Source organism: Mustelus asterias, chromosome 6, assembly GCF_964213995.1.
Source record: "Mustelus asterias chromosome 6, sMusAst1.hap1.1, whole genome shotgun sequence".
In the NCBI taxonomy this organism is placed as follows: Eukaryota; Metazoa; Chordata; class Chondrichthyes; order Carcharhiniformes; family Triakidae; genus Mustelus; species Mustelus asterias.
The window spans coordinates 453252-479470 of NC_135806.1; the positions used below are offsets into that span (position 1 = coordinate 453252).

Here is a 26219-nt window from a genome sequence, read left to right on the forward strand (position 1 = left end):
ACACACACCTCCATCTAATTACACGCATTGCCAGCTAATTACACGCACCTCCATCTAATTACACGCACCTCCATCTAATTACACACACCACCATCTAATTACACACACCGCCATCTAATTACACGCACTGCCAGCTAATTACACGCACCTCCATCTAATTACACGCACTGCCATCTAATTACATGCACCGCCATCTAATTACACGCACTGCCAGCTAATTACACGCACCTCCATCTAATTACACGCACCTCCATCTGATTACACGCACTGCCATCTAATTAGATGGACCTCCATCTAATTACACGCACCTCCATCTAATTACATGCACCTCCATCTAATTACACACACTGCCATCTAATTAGATGCACCTCCATCTAATTACACGCACTTCCATCTAATTCCACGCGCCGCCAGCAAATTACATGCACTGCCATCTAATTACACGCACTGCCAGCCAATTACACGCACCACCATCTAATTACACGCACCATCATCTAATTACACGCACCGCCATCTAATTTCATGCACTGCCAGCTAATTACACGCACCTCCATCTAATTACACGCACTGCCATCTAATTAGATGCACCTCCATCTAATTACACGCACCTCCATCTAATTACATGCACCTCCAACTAATTACACGCACTGCCAGCTAATTACACACACCTCCACCTCCACCTAATTACACGCACCTCCATCTAATTACACGCACCTCCATCTAATTACACACACCGCCATCTAATTACACGCACCTCCATCTAATTACACGCACTGCCAGTTAATTACACACACCTCCATCTAATTACACGCACCTTCATCTAATTACACGCACCTCCATCTAATTACACGCACTGCCAGTTAATTACACACACCGCCATCTAATTACACGCACCTCCATCTAATTACACGCACCGCCATCTAATTACACGCACCTCCATCTAATTACACACACCGCCATCTACTTACAAAGAACAAAGAACAAAGAACAGTACAGCACAGGAAACAGGCCCTTCGGCCCTCCAAGCCTGTGCCGCTCCTTGGTCCAACTAGACCAATCGTTTGTATCCTTCCATTCCCAGGCTGCTCATGTGACTATCCAGGTAAGTCTTAAACGATGTCAGCGTGCCTGCCTCCACCACCCTACTTGGCAGCGCATTCCAGGCCCCCACCACCCTCTGTGTAAAAAACGTCCCTCTGATGTCTGAGTTATACCTCGCCCCTCTCAGCTTGAGCCCGTGACCCCTCGTGATCGTCACCTCCGACCTGGGAAAAAGCATCCCACTGTTCCCCCTATCTATACCCTTCATAATCTTGTATACCTCTATTAGATCTCCCCTCATTCTCCGTCTTTCCAAGGAGAACAACCCCAGTCTACCCAATCTCTCCTCATAGCTAAGACCCTCCATACCAGGCAACATCCTGGTAAACCTTCTCTGCACTCTCTCCAATGCCTCCACGTCCTTCTGGTAGTGCGGCGACCAGAACTGGACGCAGTACTCCAAATGTGGCCTAACCAGCGTTCTATACAGCTGCATCATCAGACTCCAGCTTTTGTACTCTATACCCCGTCCTATAAAGGCAAGCATACCATATGCCTTCTTCACCACCTTATCCACCTGTGTTGCCACCTTCAAGGATTTGTGGACTTGCACACCTAGGTCCCTCTGTGTTTCTATATTCCTGATGACTCTGCCATTTATTGTATAACTCCTCCCTACATTATTTCTTCCAAAATGCATCACTTCGCATTTATCCGGATTAAACTCCATCTGCCACCTCTCCGCCCAATTTTCCAGCCTATCTATATCCTGCTGTATTGCCCGACAATGCTCTTCGCTATCTGCAATTCCAGCCATCTTCGTGTCATCCGCAAACTTGCTGATTACACCAGTTACACCTTCTTCCAAATCATTTATATATATCACAAATAGCAGAGGTCCCAGTACAGAGCCCTGCGGAACACCACTGGTCACAGACCTCCAGCCGGAAAAAGACCCTTCGACCACTACCCTCTGTCTCCTATGGCCAAGCCAGTTCTCCACCCATCTAGCCACTTCTCCTTGTATCCCATGAGCCTTAACCTTCGTAACCAACCTGCCATGTGGGACTTTGTCAAATGCCTTACTGAAATCCATATAGACGACATCCACGGCCCTTCCTTCATCAACCATTTTTGTCACTTCCTCAAAAAACTCCCCGCATTGCCAGCTAATTACACACACTGCCATCTAATTACATGCACTGCCATCTAATTACACACACCACCATCTAATTACGCGCACTGCCATCTAATTACACGCACCTCCGTCTAATTACACGCACCTCCATCTAATTACACACACTGCCATTTAATTACACGCACTGCCATCTAATTACACGCACTGCCATCTAATTACACGCACCGCCATCTAATTACACACACCACCATCTAATTACACACACTGCCATCTAATTACACACATCTTCATCAAATTACACGCACCTCCATCTAATTACACACACCGCCATCTAATTACACACACCGCCATCTACTTACACACACCGCCATCTAATTACACGCGCTGCCATCTTAATTACACGCACTGCCATCTAATTACACACGCTACCATCTAATTACACGCACTGCCATCTAATTACACACACCGCCATCTAATTACACGCACCTCCATCTAATTTCACACACCGCCATCTAATTACACGCACCGCCATCTAATTACACACACCTCTATCTAATTACCCGCAACTCCATCTAATAACACACACCTCCATCTAATTACACGCACCGCCATCTTAATTACACGCACCGCCATCTAATTACACGCACCGCCATCTAATTACACACACTGCCATCTAATTACACGCACCTCCATCTAATTACACACACCTCCATCTAATTACACGCACTGCCATCTAATTACACGCACTGCCATCTAATTACACACATCGCCATCTAATTAGATGCACCTCCATCGAATTACACGCACCTCCATCTAATTACACGCACTGCCATCTAATTACACGCACCTCCATCTAATTACGCACACCGCCATCTAATTACACGCGCTGCCATCATAATTACATGCACTACCATCTAATTACACGCACTGCCATCTAATTACACACACCTTCATCTAATTACACACACCGCCATCTAATTACACACACCTCCATCTAATTACACGCAACTCCATCTAATTACACACACCGCCATCTAATTACAAACACCGCCATCAAATTACACGCACCGCCATCTTAATTACACGCACTGCCATCTAATTAGATGCACCTCCATCTAATTACGCACACCGCCATCTAATTACACGCTCTGCCATCATAATTACACGCACTACCATCTAATTACACGCACTGCCGTCTAATTACACACACCTTCATCTAATTACACACACCGCCATCTAATTACACACACCTCCATCTAATTACACGCAACTCCATCTAATTACACACACCGCCATCTAATTACACACACCGCCATCTAATTACACGCACCGCCATCTTAATTACACGCACTGCCATCTAATTAGATGCACCTCCATCTAATTTAGGGCGGCACAGTAGCACAGTGGTTAGCACTGCTGCTTCACAGCTCCAGGGTCCCGGGTTCGATTCCCGGCTCGGGTCACTGTCTGTGTGGAGTTTGCACATTCTCCTCGTGTCTGCATGGGTTTCCTCCGGGTGCTCCGGTTTCCTCCCACAGTCCAAAGATGTGTGGGTTAGGTTGATTGGCTAGGTTAAAAATTGCCCATTAGAGTCCTGGGATGTGTAGGTTAGAGGGATTAGCGGGTAAATATGTGGGGGGAGGGCCTGGGTGGGATTGTGGTCGGTGCAGACTCGATGGGCCGAATGGCCTCTTTCTGTACTGTAGGGTTTCTATGATTTCTAAGATTACACGCACTGCCATCTAATTACACACACCTCCATCTAATTACACACACCGCCATCTAATTACACACACCTCCATCTAATTACACACACCTCCATCTAATTACACGCACCTCCATCTAATTACACACACCGCCATCTAATTACACACACTGCCATCTAATTACACGCACCTCCATCTAATTACACGCACCGCCATCTAATTACACGCCCCGCCATCTAATTACACACACCGCCATCTAATTACACACACCTCCATCTAATTACACGCACCTCCATCTAATTACACACAGCTCCATCTAATTACACACACCTCCATCTAATTACACGCACCGCCATCTAATTACACACACCTCCATCTAATTACACGCACCTCCATCTAATTACACACACCGCCATCTAATTACACACACCTCCATCTAATTACACACACCGCCATCTAATTACACGCGCCGCCATCTTAATTACACGCACTGCCATCTAATTACACGCACCGCCATCTAATTACACGCACCTCCATCTAATTACACGCACCTCCATCTAATTACACACACCGCCATCTAATTACACGCGCTGCCATCATAATTACACGCACTGCCATCTAATTACACGCACTGCCATCTAATTACACACATCGCCATCTAATTAGATGCACCTCCATCGAATTACACGCACCTCCATCTAATTACACGCACTGCCATCTAATTACACGCACCTCCATCTAATTACGCACACCGCCATCTAATTACACGCGCTGCCATCATAATTACATGCACTACCATCTAATTACACGCACTGCCATCTAATTACACACACCTTCATCTAATTACACACACCGCCATCTAATTACACACACCTCCATCTAATTACACGCAACTCCATCTAATTACACACACCGCCATCTAATTACAAACACCGCCATCAAATTACACGCACCGCCATCTTAATTACACGCACTGCCATCTAATTAGATGCACCTCCATCTAATTACGCACACCGCCATCTAATTACACGCTCTGCCATCATAATTACACGCACTACCATCTAATTACACGCACTGCCGTCTAATTACACACACCTTCATCTAATTACACACACCGCCATCTAATTACACACACCTCCATCTAATTACACGCAACTCCATCTAATTACACACACCGCCATCTAATTACACACACCGCCATCTAATTACACGCACCGCCATCTTAATTACACGCACTGCCATCTAATTAGATGCACCTCCATCTAATTTAGGGCGGCACGGTAGCACAGTGGTTAGCACTGCTGCTTCACAGCTCCAGGGTCCCGGGTTCGATTCCCGGCTCGGGTCACTGTCTGTGTGGAGTTTGCACATTCTCCTCGTGTCTGCATGGGTTTCCTCCGGGTGCTCCGGTTTCCTCCCACAGTCCAAAGATGTGTGGGTTAGGTTGATTGGCTAGGTTAAAAATTGCCCATTAGAGTCCTGGGATGTGTAGGTTAGAGGGATTAGCGGGTAAATATGTGGGGGGAGGGCCTGGGTGGGATTGTGGTCGGTGCAGACTCGATGGGCCGAATGGCCTCTTTCTGTACTGTAGGGTTTCTATGATTTCTAAGATTACACGCACTGCCATCTAATTACACACACCTCCATCTAATTACACACACCGCCATCTAATTACACACACCTCCATCTAATTACACACACCTCCATCTAATTACACGCACCTCCATCTAATTACACACACCGCCATCTAATTACACACACTGCCATCTAATTACACGCACCTCCATCTAATTACACGCACCGCCATCTAATTACACGCCCCGCCATCTAATTACACACACCGCCATCTAATTACACACACCTCCATCTAATTACACGCACCTCCATCTAATTACACACAGCTCCATCTAATTACACACACCTCCATCTAATTACACACACCGCCATCTAATTACACACACCTCCATCTAATTACACACACCGCTATCTAATTACACGCGCCGCCATCTTAATTACACGCACTGCCATCTAATTACACGCACCGCCATCTAATTACACGCACCTCCATCTAATTACACGCACCTCCATCTAATTACACACACCGCCATCTAATTACACGCGCTGCCATCATAATTACACGCACTGCCATCTAATTACACGCACCGCCATCTAATTACACACACCTCCATCTAATTACACGCACCGCCATCTTAATTACACACACTGCCATCTAATTACACACACCGCCATCTAATTACACACACCTCCATCTAATTACACGCACTGCCATCTAATTAGATGCACTGCCATCTAATTAGATACACTTCCATCTAATTTAGGGCGGCACGGTAGCACAGTGGTTAGCACTGCTGCTTCACAGCTCCAGGGTCCCGGGTTCGATTCCCGGCTCAGGTCACTGTCTCTGTGGAGTTTGCACATTCTCCTCGTGTCTGCGTGGGTTTCCTCCGGGTGCTCCGGTTTCCTCCCACAGTCCAAAGATGTGCGGGTTAGGTTGATTGGCCAGGTTAAAAATTGCCCATTAGAGTCCTGGGATGTGTAGGTTAGAGGGATTAGCGGGTAAATATGTGGGGGGAGGGCCTGGGTGGGATTGTGGTCGGTGCAGACTCGATGGGCCGAATGGCCTCCTTCTGCACTGTAGGGTTTCTATGATTTCTATGATTACACGCACTGCCATCTAATTACACACACCTCCATCTAATTACACACACCTCCATCTAACTACACACACCTCCATCTAATTACACACACCTCCATCTAACTACACACACCGCCATCTAATTACACGCGCTGCCATCTTAATTACACGCACTGCCATCTAATTACACACACCGTCATCTAATAACACACACCTCCATCTAATTACACGCACCTCCATCTAACTACACGCACCTCCATCTAATTACACACACCGCCATCCAATTACATGCACCGCCATCTTAATTACACGCACTGCCATCTAATTACACACACCGCCATCTAGTTACATGCACCGCCATCTAATTACACGCACTGCCATCTAATTACACACACCGCCATCTAGTTACACACACCGCCATCCAATTACATGCACCGCCATCTTAATTACACGCACTGCCATCTAATTACACACACCGCCATCTAGTTACATGCACCGCCATCTAATTACACGCACTGCCATCTAATTACACACACCACCATCTAATTACACGCACTGCCATCTAATTGCACACACCACCATCTAATTACTCACACCTCCATCTAATTACACGCACCTCCATCTAATTACACGCACCTCCATCTAATTACACACCCCTCCATCTAATGATACGCACTGCCATCTAATTAGATGCACCTCCATCTAATTACAAGCACCGCCATCTAGTTACATGCACCTCCATCTAATTACACGCACCTCCATCTAATTACACGCACCGCCATCTAATTACACGCACCTCCATCTAATTATACGCACCTCCATCTAATTACATGCACCTCCATCTAATTACACGCACCTCCATCTAATTACACACACCGCCATCTAATTACACGCACTGCCATCTAATTACACACACCTCCATCTAATTACACGCACCTCCATCTAATTACACACGCCGCCATTTAATTACACACACCGCCATCTAATTACACGCACCGCCATCTTAATTACACGCTCTGCCATCTAATTACACGCACCGCCATCTAATTGCACACACCTCCATCTAATTACACGCACTGCCATCTAATTAGAAGCACCTCCATCTAATTACACGCACTGCCATCTAATTACGCACACCTCTATCTAATTACACACAGCTCCATCTAACTACACGCACCTCCATCTAATTACACACGCCGCCATCTAATTACACGCACCGCCATCTTAATTACACGCACTGCCATCTAATTACACACACCTCCTTCTAATTACACACATCGCCATCTAATTACACGCACCTCCATCTAATTACGCACACCGCCATCTAATTACACGCGCTGCCATCATAATTACACGCACTACCATCTAATTACACGCACTGCCATCTAATTACACACACCTTCATCTAATTACACACACCGCCATCTAATTACACACACCTCCATCTAATTACACGCAACTCCATCTAATTACACACACCGCCATCTAATTACACACACCGCCATCAAATTACACGCACCGCCATCTTAATTACACGCACTGCCATCTAATTAGATGCACCTCCATCTAATTACGCACACCGCCATCATAATTACACGCACTACCATCTTATTACACGCACTGCCGTCTAATTACACACACCTTCATCTAATTACACACACCGCCATCTAATTACACACACCTCCATCTAATTACACGCAACTCCATCCAATTACACACACCGCCATCTAATTACACACACCGCCATCTAATTACACGCACCGCCATCTTAATTACACGCACTGCCATCTAATTAGATGCACCTCCATCTAATTTAGGGCGGCACGGTAGCACAGTGGTTAGCACTGCTGCTTCACAGCTCCAGGGTCCCGGGTTCGATTCCCGGCTCGGGTCACTGTCTGTGTGGAGTTTGCACATTCTCCTCGTGTCTGCATGGGTTTCCTCCGGGTGCTCCGGTTTCCTCCCACAGTCCAAAGATGTGTGGGTTAGGTTGATTGGCTAGGTTAAAAATTGCCCATTAGAGTCCTGGGATGTGTAGGTTAGAGGGATTAGCGGGTAAATATGTGGGGGGAAGGCCTGGGTGGGATTGTGGTCGGTGCAGACTCGATGGGCCGAATGGCCTCTTTCTGTACTGTAGGGTTTCTATGATTTCTAAGATTACACGCACTGCCATCTAATTACACACACCTCCATCTAATTACACACACCTCCATCTAATTACACGCACCTCCATCTAATTACACACACCGCCATCTAATTACACACACCGCCATCTAATTACACGCACCTCCATCTAATTACACGCACCGCCATCTAATTACACGCCCCGCCATCTAATTACACACACCGCCATCTGATTACACACACCTCCATCTAATTACACGCACCTCCATCTAATTACACACAGCTCCATCTAATTACACACACCTCCATCTAATTACACGCACCGCCATCTAATTACACACACCTCCATCTAATTACACGCGCCGCCATCTTAATTACACCCACTGCCATCTAATTACACGCACCGCCATCTAATTACACGCACCTCCATCTAATTACACGCACCTCCATCTAATTACACACACCGCTATCTAATTACACGCGCTGCCATCATAATTACACGCACTGCCATCTAATTACACGCACCGCCATCTAATTACACGCACCTCCATCTAATTACACGCACCTCCATCTAATTACACACACCGCCATCTAATTACACGCGCTGCCATCATAATTACACGCACTGCCATCTAATTACACACACCGCCATCTAATTACACGCGCTGCCATCATAATTACACGCACTGCCATCTAATTACACGCACCGCCATCTTATTTACACACACTGCCATCTAATTACACACACCGCCATCTAATTACACACACCTCCATCTAATTACACGCACTGCCATCTAATTAGATGCACTGCCATCTAATTAGATACACTTCCATCTAATTTAGGGCGGCACGGTAGCACAGTGGTTAGCACTGCTGCTTCACAGCTCCAGGGTCCCGGGTTCGATTCCCGGCTCAGGTCACTGTCTCTGTGGAGTTTGCACATTCTCCTCGTGTCTGCGTGGGTTTCCTCCGGGTGCTCCGGTTTCCTCCCACAGTCCAAAGATGTGCGGGTTAGGTTGATTGGCCAGGTTAAAAATTGCCCATTAGAGTCCTGGGATGTGTAGGTTAGAGGGATTAGCGGGTAAATATGTGGGGGTAGGGCCTGTGTGGGATTGTGGTCGGTGCAGACTCGATGGGCCGAATGGCCTCCTTCTGCACTGTAGGGTTTCTATGATTTCTATGATTACACGCACTGCCATCTAATTACACACACCTCCATCTAATTACACACACCTCCATCTAACTACACACACCTCCATCTAATTACACACACCTCCATCTAATTACACACACCGTCATCTAATAACACACACCGCCATCCAATTACATGCACCGCCATCTTAATTACACGCACTGCCATCTAATTACACGCGCTGCCATCTTAATTACACGCACTGCCATCTAGTTACACGCACCTCCATCTAATTACACACACCGCCATCTTAATTACATGCACTGCCATCTAATTACACACACCGCCATCTAGTTACATGCACCGCCATCTAATTACACGCACTGCCATCTAATTACACGCACCACCATCTAGTTACACGCACCGCCATCTAATTGCACACACCACCATCTAATTACTCACACCTCCATCTAATTACACGCACCTCCATCTAATTACAAGCACCGCCATCTAGTTACATGCACCTCCATCTAATTACACGCACCTCCATCTAATTACACGCACCTCCATCTAATTACACGAACCGCCATCTAATTACACGCACCTCCATCTAATTACATGCACCTCCATCTAATTACACGCACCTCCATCTAATTACACACACCGCCATCTAATTACACGCACTGCCATCTAATTACACACACCTCCATCTAATTACACGCACCTCCATCTAATTACACACGCCGCCATTTAATTACACACACCGCCATCTAATTACACGCACCGCCATCATAATTACACGCACTGCCATCTAATTACACACACCGCCATCTAATTGCACACACCTCCATCTAATTACACGCACTGCCATCTAATTAGATGCACCTCCATCTAATTACACGTACTGCCATCTAATTACGCACACCTCTATCTAATTACACACACCTCCATCTAACTACACGCACCTCCATCTAATTACACACACCGCCATCTAATTACACGCACCTCCATCTAATTACACACACTGCCATCTAATTACACACACCGCCATCTAATTACACGCACCGCCATCTTAATTACACGCACTGCCATCTAATTACACACACCTCCTTCTAATTACACACATCGCCATCTAATTACACACACCTCCATCTAATTACACGCACCTCCATCTAATTACACACACCGCCATCTAATTACACGCACCTCCATCTAATTACACGCACTGCCATCTAATTACACACACCGCCATCTAATTACATGCACCGCCATCTTAATTACACGCACTGCCATCTAATTACACACACCGCCATCTAATTACACGCACCTCCATCTAATTACATGCACTGCCATCTAATTACACACACCGCCATCTAATTACATGCACCGCCATCTTAATTACACGCACTGCCATCTAATTACACACACCGCCATCTAATTACACACACCTCCATCTAATTACACGCACTGCCATCTAATTAGATGCACCTCCATCTAATTACACGCACTGCCATCTAATTACGCACACCTCTATCTAATTACACACAGCTCCATCTAACTACACGCACCTCCATCTAATTACACACACCGCCATCTAACTACACACACCTCCATCTAATTACACACACCGCCATCTAATTACACGCACCGCCATCTTAATTACACGCACTGCCATCTAATTACACACACCGCCATCTAGTTACACACACCGCCATCTAATTACACGCACTGCCATCTAGTTACATGCACCGCCATCTAGTTACACGCACCGCCAGCTAATTACACACACCTCCATCTAATTACACGCACTGCCATCTAATTGCACACCCCTCCATCTAATTACACACACCACCATCTAACTACACACACCTCCATCTAATTACACACACCGCCATCTAATTACACACACCGCCATCCAATTACATGCACCGCCATCTTAATTACACGCACTGCCATCTAATTACACGCACCGCCATCTAATTACACGCGCTGCCATCTTAATTACACGCACTGCCATCTAATTACACGCACCGCCATCTAATTACACGCACCGCCATCTAATTACACACACCGCCATCTAACTACACGCACCTCCATCTAATTACACACACCGCCATCTAATTACACGCGCTGCCATCTTAATTACACGCACTGCCATCTAATTACACACACCTCCATCTAATTACACGCACCGCCATCTAATTACACACACCGCCATCTAACTACACGCACCTCCATCTAATTACACACACCGCCATCCAATTACATGCACCGCCATCTTAATTACACGCACTGCCATCTAATTACACACACCGCCATCTAATTACACACACCGCCATCTAATTACACACACCTCCATCTAATTACACGCACCGCCATCTAATTACACACACCGCCATCTAACTACACGCACCTCCATCTAATTACACACACCGCCATCCAATTACATGCACCGCCATCTTAATTACACGCACTGCCATCTAATTACACACACCGCCATCTAGTTACATGCACCGCCATCTAATTACACGCACTGCCATCTAATTACACACACCGCCATCTAGTTACACGCACCGCCAGCTAATTACACACACCTCCATCTAATTACACGCACTGCCATCTAATTGCACACCCCTCCATCTAATTACACACACCGCCATCTAGTTACACACACCACCATCTAATTACTCACACCTCCATCTAATTACACGCACCTCCATCTAATTACACGCACCTCCATCTAATTACACACCCCTCCATCTAATGATATACACTGCCATCTAATTAGATGCACCTCCATCTAATTACAAGCACCGCCATCTAGTTATATGCACCTCCATCTAATTACACGCACCTCCATCTAATTACACGCACCTCCATCTAATTACACGAACCGCCATCTAATTACACGCACCTCCATCTAATTACACGCACCTCCATCTAATTACATGCACCTCCATCTAATTACACGCACCTCCATCTAATTACACACACCGCCATCTAATTACACGCACTGCCATCTAATTACACACACCTCCATCTAATTACACGCACCTCCATCTAATTACACACGCTGCCATTTAATTACACACACCGCCATCTAATTACACGCTCCGCCATCTTAATTACACGCACTGCCATCTAATTACACACACCGCCATCTAATTGCACACACCTCCATCTAATTACACGCACTGCCATCTAATTAGATGCACCTCCATCTAATTACACGCACTGCCATCTAATTACGCACACCTCTATCTAATTACACACACCTCCATCTAACTACATGCACCACCATCTAATTACACACACCGCCATCTAATTACACGCACCTCCATCTAATTACACACACTGCCATCTAATTACACACACCGCCATCTAATTACACTCACCGCCATCTTAATTACACGCACTGCCATCTAATTACACACACCTCCTTCTAATTACACACATCGCCATCTAATTACACACACCTCCATCTAATTACACGCACCTCCATCTAATTACACACACCGCCATCTAATTACACGCACCTCCATCTAATTACACGCACTGCCATCTAATTACACACACCGCCATCTAATTACATGCACCGCCATCTTAATTACACGCACTGCCATCTAATTACACACACCGCCATCTAATTACACACACCTCCATCGAATTACACGCACTGCCATCTAATTAGATGCACCTCCATCTAATTACACGCACTGCCATCTAATTACGCACACCTCTATCTAATTACACACAGCTCCATCTAACTACACGCACCTCCATCTAATTACACACACCGCCATCTAATTACACGCACCTCCATCTAATTACACACACCTCCATCTAATTACACACACCGCCATCTAATTACACGCACCGCCATCTTAATTACACGCACTGCCATCTAATTACACACACCTCCTTCTAATTACATGCACCTCCATCTAATTACACGCACCTCCATCTAATTACACGCACCTCCATCTAATTACACACACCTCCATCTAATTACACGCACTGCCATCTAATTAGATGCACCTCCATCTAATTACACGCACCGCCAACTAATTACATGCACCTCCATCTAATTACACGCACCTCCATCTAATTACATGCACCTCCATCTAATTACACATACCTCCTTCCAATTACACGCACCTCCATCTAATTACACACACCTCCATCTAATTACACACACCGCCATCTAATTACACGCACCGCCATCTTAATTACACGCACTGCCATCTAATTACACACACCTCCTTCTAATTACATGCACCTCCATCTAATTACACACACCACCATCTAATTACACACACCGCCATCTAATTACACGCACCTCCATCTAATTACACGCACTGCCATCTAGTTACACGCACCGCCATCTAATTAGACGCACCGCCATCTAATTACATGCACCTCCATCTAATTACACATACCTCCATCTAATTACACGCACTGCCATCTAATTACACACACCGCCATCTAATTACACGCACCTCCATCTAATTACATGCACCTCCATCTAATTACACGCACCTCCATCTAATTACACGCACCTCCATCTAATTACACACACCTCCATCTAATTACACGCACTGCCATCTAATTAGATGCACCTCCATCTAATTACACGCACCGCCAACTAATTACATGCACCTCCATCTAATTACACGCACCTCCATCTAATTACATGCACCTCCATCTAATTACACATACCTCCTTCTAATTACACGCATCTCCATCTAATTACACGCACCGCCATCTAATTACACGCACCTCCATCTAATTACACACACCTCCATCTAATTCGATGCACTGCGAGCTAATTACACGCACCTCCATCTAATTAGATGCACTGCGAGCTAATTACACGCACCTCCATCTAATTACACGCACTGCCATCTAATTACACACAGTGCCATCTAATTACACGCACTTCCATCTAATTAGATGCACCTCCATCTAATTACACACACTGCCATCTAATTACACGCACCTCCATCTAATAACACGCACCTCCATCTAATTACACACACCTCCATCTAATTACACACACCTCCATCTAATTACACACACCTCCATCTAATTAGATGCACCTCCATCTAATTACACCCACCTCCATCTAATTATACACACCTCCATCTAATTACACGCACCTCCATCTAATTACACACACCGCCATCTAATTACAAGCACCGCCATCTAATTAGATGCACCTCCATCTAATTACACGCACTTCCATCTAATTACACGCACTGCCATCTAATTACACGCACTGCCATGTAATTACGTGCACCTCCATCTAATTACACGCACTGCCATCCAATTACACACACCGCCATCTAACTACACGCACCGCCATCTAATTACACACACCTCCATCTAATTACACACACCGCCATCTAATTACACACACCTCCATCTAATTACACGCACCTCCATCTAATTACACACAGCTCCATCTAATTACACGCACTGCCAGCTAATAACACGCACCTCCATCTAATTACATGCACTGCCAGCTAATTACACGCGCTGCCATCTAATTACACACCGCCATCTAATTACACACCGCCAGCTAATTACACACAGCCCCAAAGGATGAAATGGGGTCAGTAGTGAGAGATGATCGAGGCTCGGATGATGTCGAGTCCCTTTGGGTGGAGGCACAAAAACAGAAGGGGAAGAGATTGATAGGAATAATGTATAAACCCCCAAACAGTAGCCACACTGTATGAAAGGGTATAATTCAACAAGCAATAGGAACATATAAAAATGAATAGAGCAATAATTATGGGTGACTTTAGTCTTCATGTTGATTGGGTTAATCAAGTTGGAAAGGGTAGCTACGATAATGAATTCATAAAGTGCATTGGGGTTAGTTTCCTAGAGCAATATGTCATGGAGCCAACCAGGGAACAGGCTATCATGGATCTGGTAATGGATAATGAGGCAGGTATTATAAATGACCTCAGAGTAAAAGATCCCCTAGGAAGTAGTGATCATAACATGATAGAATTTAATATTCAGTTTGAGAGTGAGAAACTTGGGTTGGAAACAACTGTGTTTAACTTAAATAAAGGAAATGACAATGAGATGAGGATTGAATTCGCTAAAGTGAGTTGGACGGAGAGATTAGCAGGAAAGACAGTCAGCGAGCAGTGGCAGGCATTTAAGGAGACAATTCGTGACTCTCAGCAAAATTATATCCCAGTCAGGGGGAACGATTCTAAGAGAGGGATGAACCAACCAAGGCTAATCAAAGAAGCTAAGGAGAGTATCAAGTTGAAAGAAAAAGCATGTAAAGAGGGTCAGTGACAACCCCGAAGACTGGGATAAATTCAGAATCCGGCAGAAGAGGACAAAAAGAATAAGAAAGAGAGAGAAAATAAACCACAAGGCTGAATTAGTGAGGAATATAAAAACTGAAGATAAAAGCTTCTTTAATTATATAAAAAGGAAGAAAGAGATCAAAGTGAACATAGGGCCCTTCGAAAATGAATCTGGGGAGATAGTTATGGGGAAGAAGGAAAGGGCACAGGAGTTTAACAGATATTTTGCATCAGCCTTTATGGTGGAAGATATTTCAAACACCCCATTAATACTGTACAGGGGAGGAATTAACATCACTAGAGAGGTAATATTAGACAAACTAATGGAGCTGTAGGTTGATAAGTCCCCTGGTCCTGATGGCTTGCATCTTAGGATCCTAAAAAAAGCAGCTACAGAGATAGTGGATGCATTGGTTGTAATTTTCCAAAAATCCTTGGATTCTGGAGAAGTACCAGAGGATTGGAAAACTGCCAATGTGACACCCCTATTCAAAAAGGGAGGGAGGCAAAAAGCAGGTAACTATAAGCTAATTAGCCTAACATCTATTGTTCAAAAAAAATTGGAATCAGTTAAGGAAGTAATAGCAGTACATTTGGAAAATTATAATCTAATCAAGCAAAGTCAGCATGGCTTCATGAAAGGGAACTCGTGTCTGACTAATTTATTACTTATTTGAGAAAGTCTCAACCAGAGTGAATAGAGAGGAACCAGTAGATGTGTTGCATTTGGACTTCCAGAAGGCTTTCAACAAGGTACCTCACAAAAGGTAAAATCATAAAAGCCCATGGTGTTGGAGGCAGTATATTGGCGTGGAGAGAGAGTTGGCTAATAGACAGGAAACAGCGAGTGGAAATAAGTGGTTCTTTTTCAGGTTGGTGACCTGTAACCAGTGGGGTTCCACAGGGATCAGTGCTGGGATTGCAACTGTTTACAATATATATTAATGACTTGGAGGAAGGAAGCAAATGTCCTGTAGCTAAATTTGCAAATGACACAAAAATAGATGGAAAGGCAAGTCGTGAGAGGGATACCAACAGCTTACCAAGAGGTATTGATTGGTTAAGTGGGCAGAAAGTTGGCAAATGGAGTATAATGTGGGAAAATGTGAAGTTGTTCTTTTTGGCAAAAGAACAGTGTATTATTAAAGTGGAGAAAAAAACTGCAGAAAGCTGCAACACAAAGGGATTTGGGGGGGACTTGTGCACAGACAGCAGGTAATCAGGATGACCAATGGAATGTTGGCCCTTATTTCAAGGGGGTTGGAGTATAAGAGGAGGGAAGTCTTGCTGCAACTGTACAAGGTACTGGAGAGACCACATCTGGAACTGTGAGCAGTTTTGGTCACTTTATTTAAGGAAAGATATTATTTGATTGGAGAACGTTCACTAGGATGATTTCTGGTAAGGAGGGATTGTCTTATGGGGAAAGGTTAAACAGGCCGGGACTCATTGGAATTTAGAAGAATGAGAGGCATCTTATTGAAACATATAGGATTCTTAAGGAGCTTTGACAGGGTAAATGCTGAGAGGATGTTTCCCTTCATGGGAGAGTCTAGGACCAGAGGGCACAGTCTCAGAATAAAGGGGCACCAATTTAAGACAGAGATGAGGCGGAATTTCTTCTCTGAGGGTTGTTGAGTCTTTGGATCTCCTTGCCACAGAGAGCTGTGGGGGCAGAGTCCTGGTGTATATTTATGGCAGAGATAGAAAGATATTGGATCAGTAAGGGAATCGGGGATTAAGGGGAAAGGGCAGGAAAGTGGATGTGAGGAATGGAGGAGCAGGCTCAACGGGCTGAATGGCCTACTTCTGTTCCTGTTCCTTATGGTATAATGTTAAATCGGTTTAAACTGATCTAGCTACTGAGATACACATGTGGCACTGTGGGCCATCATCAGCAGCAGCAGAACTGTATTCCAACCACAATCTGTAAACTCATGACCCAGCATAATCTCCACTCTACCATTCCCACCAAGCCAGGAGATCAACCCTGATTCTATGAAGAGTGCAGGGGGGGGGGGGGGGGGGGGCATGCCAGAGGCAACAGCAGACATATTTAATAATGAGGTGTCAACTTGGTAAGGCTGCAACACAGGACTACTTGCCTGCCAAACACCATAAGCATCAAGTAATAGACAGAGCTAAGCGATTCCACAACCAATGGATCAGATCAAAGCTCTGCAGTCCTGCCACATCCAGTCAGGAACAATTAAACTACTAACTGGTGGAGGAGGCTCCACAACTCTCTCACCCTCATTGATGGGGAAACCCAGCACAGCAGGTCAAAAGGCAAGACTGAAGCATTTGCAGCAAACTTCAGCCAGAAGTGCTGAGTAGATGATCCATCTCGGCCTCCTCCGGAGGTCCCCAGCATCTCAGATGCCAGTCTCCAGCCAATTTGATTCACTCCACCTGATATCAATAAATAGCTGAAAGCCCTGGATACTGCAAAGGCAATAGTCCCTGACAATATTCCAGTAATAATACTGAAGAATTGTGCTCCAAAACTAGCCACTTCACAAGCCAAGTTGTTCCAGTACAGCTACAACACTGACATTGACCCGGCAATATGGAAAACAGCCCAGGTATGTGCTATCCACAAAAAGCATAATAAATCCAACCCAACCAACTACCTCCAATATCAGCAATGTGCTGGAAGAAGCCACCGACAATGCTATCAAATGGCACTCACTCAGCAATAACCTGTTCACTGATGCTCAGTTTGGGTTCTGCCAGGGTCACTCAGCTCCTGAGCTCATTACAGCCTTGGTTTAAACATGGACAAAAGAGCTGAACTCTAGAGGTGAGGGGAGAGTGACTGTCTTTGGCATCACGACAGCATTTGACTGAATATAGCATCAAGGAGACCTAGCAAAACTCGAGCCAATGAGAATACGGAGGAAAACTCTCCAGTGATTGGAGGCATAGCTAAAGCAAAGGAAGATGGTTGTGGTTGTTGGACATCAATCATCTCATTCTCGGGGCATCATTCCAGGAGTTCCTCAGGGTAGTGTCCTTGGACCAACCATCTTCAGTTGCTTCATCAATAACCTTCCTCCCACCAGAAGGTCAGAAGCGAGGATGTTCGCTGATTACTGCACAATGTTTAACGCCATTCGCAACTCTTAAGATACTGAAGCAATCCATATCCATATGCAGCAAGACCTGGACAATATCCAGATTTGGGCTGATAAGTGACAGGTAACATTTTGCGCCACACAAGTGCCAGGCAATGAACATCGCCAACAAGAGAGAATCCAAGATCTCCCTTTGACTTTCAATGACATTACCATTGCTGAATCCGCCAAGATCTACATTCTGGAGGTTACCTTTGACCAGAAACTGAACTGGACTAGCCTTAGTCGGATTTATATTGAATCCAATAGTTTAATTGTAACCCACCAGAAAATACTGAGGTAATGAGCCAAAGTTTCCTGGGTGAATTTTCCACCGAACAGGGAAGACAGGAAAGAGGTAAAAAAAATAATTTATCATCTATCAGCCCAGAAGCCTCACTGTTCCTTTTGCATTTTCAGTTCATGTGTATAATGTTTAACATTGAGTTTTGCAATTAATAGTTTCAGAGAGAGGGCTGTCTGCTGCAAAACCACTACTGTATCACAAAGAGATGTCAGGGAACTCTGTGCATCTTGGGTAAACTCATTTATATGGGTGTATATCTCTCTGAATCTGAACAAAACCCGATTTTGGAGTAAGGTTCCTCTTTTCTGAATGAGATAATGCAGCATAATGACCCTTGGGAAGAAAAGTCAGAAAGTGATTAACCTGATCAGTTTGTTCAGGCATGTTACTGCTGGGATTCTAGCCTGGGATGAGGAATAATGTCAAGTGGATTCTGTCAGCTGGATTAATCATATAAACACAGTGGCTACAAGAGCAGGTCAGAGGCTGGGAATACTGCTGTGAGTAACTCACCTCCCGACTCCCAAAAGCCTGTCCACCATCTACAAGGTACAAGTCAGGAGTGTGATGGAATACTCCCCACTTGCCTGGATGGGTGCAGCTCCAACAACACTCAAGCTCAACATCATCCATGACAAAGTAACCCGCTTGACTGGCACCACATCCACTACCTTTAACATTCATTCCCTCCACCACTGATGCACAGAGACAGCAGTGTGTACCATCTACAAGATGCACTGTAACAACTCAGCAAGTCTCCTTCGATAGCAACTTCCAAACTTATGACCTCTACCACCTAGAAAGACAAGGGCAGCAGTTGCATGGGAACATAGCCACCTGCAAGTCACCATCCTGGCTTGGAAATATATTGCTGTTCCTTCACTGTCACTGGGTTAAAATCCTGAAACTTCACCGCCTGCCCAACAGCACTGTGGATGTAGCTACACCACATGTGTGGGTATTACCGCTTTATTTAGGGCATTTAGTTCTGCCCTTGTCAGTGATGCTCACATCTCATCAATTCATGAAATAAAACTATAAATAACACAGAATAATCTCCATAGAAAAGGAGATACATTCTCCAAGAAACCTGTCTAAGTTGAATGTAGTTTTTTGTAAATGTTGTCATGCATGATGTAATTAATTGTGAAGTTTTGCTATATTTACGCACACTGCTCACTTTACTTATTGGAATCTCAGTGGACCTGAGACAGTGTAACCCAAGATCATCAGATAAAAGAGTTCCTTACGGGAGACCATTCCTGAGCCAACCATTTTGGGCAGTCAAAGAGGTTACAGGGCTGCACGACAGGAAATTTCTGTATGTACATGCACTTCCACTCCTCCACGCTGTTGACTTGTCCGTTAATATCTTCCTCCACACAGGAGACAGTGCGGAGCTGAGAACCTCCGCCACACGAGCTGGAGCAGGCAGTCCAGGGACTACTGTCCCATCTGATAACACAGAACAACAATCAGTGTCTGGCACACAGCAGCTCCAGGTAACTCTCAATATTATACAATACAAGTAGCACAGTTCTTTTCCTGAGGTGTGAGGGACATGCACCACGTTGTCTCTGATACATAAAGCAGTGTGGCATTAGAGTTTGCAAAATTGCTTAAAAGAGAGACATAATACAGAAGTTTTCCATCTTGTATTCATCAGGACAAATGCAAGAATGCCAAATTTTAAACAAGGATAATAATTGATACTGCAGGGAAAAGAGGTGCTGATTGGTTGGAAAGTCAACCTTTTCTCTGGTAGTATAAATTGCTGTGATGGCTTGAAATTTTGGTATTCTTGCATTTGTTCTGATGCGTGCAAGATAAAAAGCTTCAGTAGTTTGTCTCTCCTTACAGAAATATTCAAGTTTGCAAAACAGTTAAAAAAGTTTAATTTCCAGAAGGTAAAATGTTTGACCTTTAAATGCTGGAAACTTAAAACAAAGCCAGAATTTGCTGGAAGTACATAACAGGTTAAAATAGATTATTTTGGTTGGAACCTTCCAAAGCATTCAGAAGAGGCTAATGTAGCGTCACACTTAAAACACGGACCTATTTTTCTCAGATGTTGAATGACCTACTGCACATTCCTAACTTTTTCTGGTCTTGTTTTTCCATTTTCTCACGTGCTCGGAGCGGTTTCTCAGAGGTTAATTTCATTGTCGTATCTAAGAGTAGGAAACTAACTTTCCAGATGCTGCAACTCTTACTGCAGCAAACGACTAAATGATTTTTGCTACAGATAGTAAAGCAATATTACAGGAAGAATTACTTAGGGAGATCATTTAAAGATACATTCCATGAAAATGTTAAATTGTTCCATTCTGCAGGGAGAGGGACGTGTCTGAGAGGCCGTGTAGAAGTGTTAGTGAGGATGAGGAATGATAGCAGTTTGTGGAGAGTTGTGTGTGTGTATTGTGTGATGAGGTGTTTCTGTCTGTGTGTGTCCTGTGTTATTTAGTGACTGGAGCAATAGGTCTAGTGTCTCGGTCTTACTAACAACCTGGGAACCCAGCACATGGGGCACAATTTCCCCTAAAGGTCAATGGTGGGTGGGAAAGTGGCGTTGAGTCCACCAATGGCAATCTCTTTCAGCCATCACTTCCCGGTGAAGTGATGGCTGAAAGAGATCCGCACCCAGGTTCTCAGACCCCTCCCTGGAGAGGCTCCTGGATGCAGTCGAGGTCAACATGATATCCTCAACCCGCTCACAGGAAGAAAACCTGCCAGCAAGGCGTCGAACCCAACATGGGACACGGTGGCAGCGGTGGTCAGTGCCAACTCCCTGCAGAAGAGAAGAAAAATCGAGGGCAGAAAGAGGATGAATGATCTCCTCCATTCTGCCAAGGTCAGTCACTCTTCACATCACTCTCAACTCACATACTCACACCCAGCACACATCCACAGGGATCTCACTCGCTGCCAGCTCAAGGGACACCTCCACTCGCTCTCCCACACACAGCTTCATCTCCCCTGTGGGTCTTAACCTCATCACCTCACTGCTCGCATTCACCATCCACACATGCCTTATCATCTGCCCTGGTACAGGTCTTGCTGACACTCTCTCCATCTGACTTTATGCAGAGCAACCTGGCTCATAACAAGAGGAGAGATTCCAGGTAGGCAGCGAGGTGCCTGGGCTAAAAGTCCTCACCAATTTAAGAGGAGCGAACTATCCAGCTGGCCAGGGAGGGTGTCAGCCTCTCCTGTGCTGTTGGTGAGGTCTGCGGCAATAAACTAAGTGAGGATTCAGCACTGCATCATCCATCAGACAGCAATGTTGGGAGCCAGGCCTCCCGTTTCCCAAGCCCCTGCCACACAATAATGACCTCTCCTTTCTTTCAAAGGCACATCCGAGGAGCATCCCAGGGAATCCACCAGACAGGTCCTTGCTGTTAGAGTTCTTTGAAGAGATAACAAATAGGTTAGACCAAGGAGAGCCAATGGATGTTATCTATCTTGACTTCCAAAAGGCCTTTGACAAGGTGCCTCACGGGAGACTGCTGAGTAAAATAAGGGCCCATGGTATTCGAGGCAAGGTACTAACATGGATTGACGATTGGCTGTCAGACAGAAGGCAGAGAGTTGGGATAAAAGGTTCTTTCTCAGAATGGCAACCGGTGACAAGTGGTGTCCCGCAGGGTTCAGTGTTGGGGCCACAGCTGTTCTCTTTATATATTAACGATCTAGATGACGGGACTGGGGGCATTCTGGCCAAGTTTGCCGATGATACAAAGATAGGTGGAGGGGCAGGTAGTATTGAGGAGGTGGGGAGGCTGCAGAAAGATTTAGACAGTTTAGGAGAGTGGTCCAAGAAGTGGCTGATGAAATTCAACGTGGGCAAGTGCGAGGTCTTGCACTTTGGAAAAAAGAATAGAGGCATGGACTATTTTCTAAACGGTGACAAAATTCATAATGCTAAAGTGCAAAGGGACTTGGGAGTCCTAGTCCAGGATTCTCTAAAGGTAAACTTGCAGGTTGAGTCCGTAATTAAGAAAGCAAATGTAATGTTGTCATTTATCTCAAGAGGCTTGGAATACAAAAGCAGGGATGTACTTCTGAGGCTTTATAAAGCACTGGTTAGGCCCCATTTGGAGTACTGTGAGCAATTTTGGGCCCCACACCTCAGGAAGGACATACTGGCACTGGAGCGGGTCCAGCGGAGATTCACACGGATGATCCCAGGAATGGTAGGCCTCACATACGATGAACGTCTGAGGATCGTGGGATTATATTCATTGGAGTTTAGGAGGTTGAGGGGAGATCTAATAGAAACTTACAAGATAATGAACGGCTTAGATAGGATGGACGTAGGGAAGTTGTTTCCATTAGCAGGGGAGACTAGGACGCGGGGGCACAGCCTTAGAATAAAAGGGAGTCACTTTAGAACAGAGATGAGGAGAAATTTCTTCAGCCAGAGAGTGGTAGGTCTGTGGAATTCATTGCCACAGAGGGCTGTGGAGGCCGAGACGTTGAGCGTCTTCAAGACAGAAATGGATAAATTCTTGATTTCTCGAGGAATTAAGGGCTATGGGGAGAGAGCGGGTAAATGGAGTTGAAATCAACCATGATTGAATGGTGGAGTGGACTCGATGGGCCGAATGGTCTTACTTCCACTCCTATGTCTTATGGTCTTATGGTCTTATGCTTCTAGCCCCTGCACCAGCATAGAGACACACACCTCAGTGGGACCTAGAATCATAGAATCCCTACAGTGCAGGAGGCGGCTATTTGGCACATTGAGCCTGCACCAACAACAATCCCACCCAGGCCCTATCCCCGTAATCCCAGCTATTTACCCTGTTAATCTCCTGGATGCGAAGGGGGAATTCAGCATGACCAATCAACCGAACCTGCAGATCTTTGGAATGTGGGAGGAAACCGGAGCACCCGGAGGAAACCCACACAGATATCTGTTCTGGCTTCACGCCACCGTGGATGGATTATTTAACGGGAGGTGGGGTGAGAGGCGCGGGGGTGGAGATGATTCCGGCATATGGACCCGATAATAAGATGCAAATATATTATAATGAGGTTGCTGATGTTGCTGGGTGGGTAATGTGACCATCACTGATGGGGGAGGGGGATGATTGTGGCAAGTTTTTACACTGACACAAACCCGACTTGGCCTTCTCGGGATTCCCCACTGCCAAACCCGGCAAACTCAAACCAGTGCAGAAAGTCCCGGCCCTTGTTAGATTGCTAATATCATGATTTCAAATGAAATATGAAATATTACCTTGCCGCTTTCATAATTATTAAATTAAATTGTTGGCGATCAAATCAAACTCTGAAACTTTTGTTTCAGAAGGAAGCCATTCGGTCCATATGTGCGATATTAATCCAAGCAATTTCTTTGGGTTTTGACTGAGTATTAGTGATAAAGATTTATGTACATACTCATATCCACAGATCTCTAAAGGTTGCCACTCAAGTGGATAGAGCTGTGAAGAAGGCCTATAGTGTGTTAGCTTTTATTAACAGGGAGTTGGAGTTTAAGAGCTGTGGGGTTATGCTGCAACTGTACAGGACCTTGGTGAGACCACATTTGGAATATTGTGTGCAGTTCTGGTCACCTCACTATAAGAAGGATGTGGAAGCGCTGGAAAGAGTGCAGAGGAGATTTACCAGGATGCTGCCTGGTTTGGAGGGTAGGTCTTATGAGGAAAGGTTGAGGGAGCTAGGGCTGTTCTCTCTGGAGCGGAGGAGGCTGAGGGGAGACTTAATAGAGGTTTATAAAATGATGAAGGGGATAGGTAGAGTGAATGTTCAAAGACTATTTCCTCGGGTGGATGGAGCTATTACAAGGAGGCATAACTATAGGGTTCGTGGTGGGAGATATAGGAAGGATATCAGAGGTAGGTTCTTTACGCAGAGAGTGGTTGGGGTGTGGAATGGACTGCCTGCAGTGATAGTGGAGTCAGACACTTTAGGAACATTTAAGCGGTTATTGGATAGGCACATGGAGCACACCAGGATGATAGGGAGTGGGATAGCTTGATCTTGGTTTCAGATAAAGCTCGGCACAACATCGTGGGCCGAAGGGCCTGTTCTGTGCTGTACTGTTCTATGTTCTATGTATAGGAAAATTACAGGATTCTAGCCAATCATACACATTGATGAGACATTAAACTGTAATAGGTAGACCTTGCTTCTCAGAGGCACAAACAAACATTGGCAGTGCTGTACTCACTCCATAGACCTAATTGAGATCCATTAACTTAACCCAAACAAAACTGGCAACTTCTTGATCAATTCTACAATGGATACGATCCTACAATGAGCTCTGACGAAGGGTCATCGGGACTCCAAACATTGGTTCTATTCTCTCCCCACAGATGCTGTCAGACCTGCTGAGATTTTCCAGCATTTTCTGTTTTTGTTACAATGGAGAGTCTTTGTATTCAACAAACTTGGTGAAATGAAATGGATATTTTCCAATGCGTCCATTACAGCTGTAACTACAAATGTGATCTTGTTAGATTTTGGAGTAATTTACAGATATTGATTTCACCTCAATCTAAGAAGAAAGAAATAATAGAAAATAGTTTTGAGCTCCATCTCAGCAACCTCTCTGTGCTCACACTGTCGGCAAAGGCAAAATTGGACTTTGATTTTCCATTCTCTGGGGCCACTGTTCCAAAGTTTAAATCTTACGGTT

General features: G+C 45.1%; 1 protein-coding gene across 1 annotated transcript in view; it reads right to left on the minus strand.

The window, feature by feature from the left end:
* Window positions 1–26219, minus strand: part of LOC144495233 (ADAMTS-like protein 1) — a 425167-nt gene that overhangs the window by 258972 nt on the left and 139976 nt on the right. The window contains exon 10 of the mRNA XM_078215301.1: window positions 20806–21010. Coding sequence (XP_078071427.1) covers window positions 20806–21010 — 205 coding nt within the window. The remainder of the gene's footprint in view (window positions 1–20805; window positions 21011–26219) is intronic.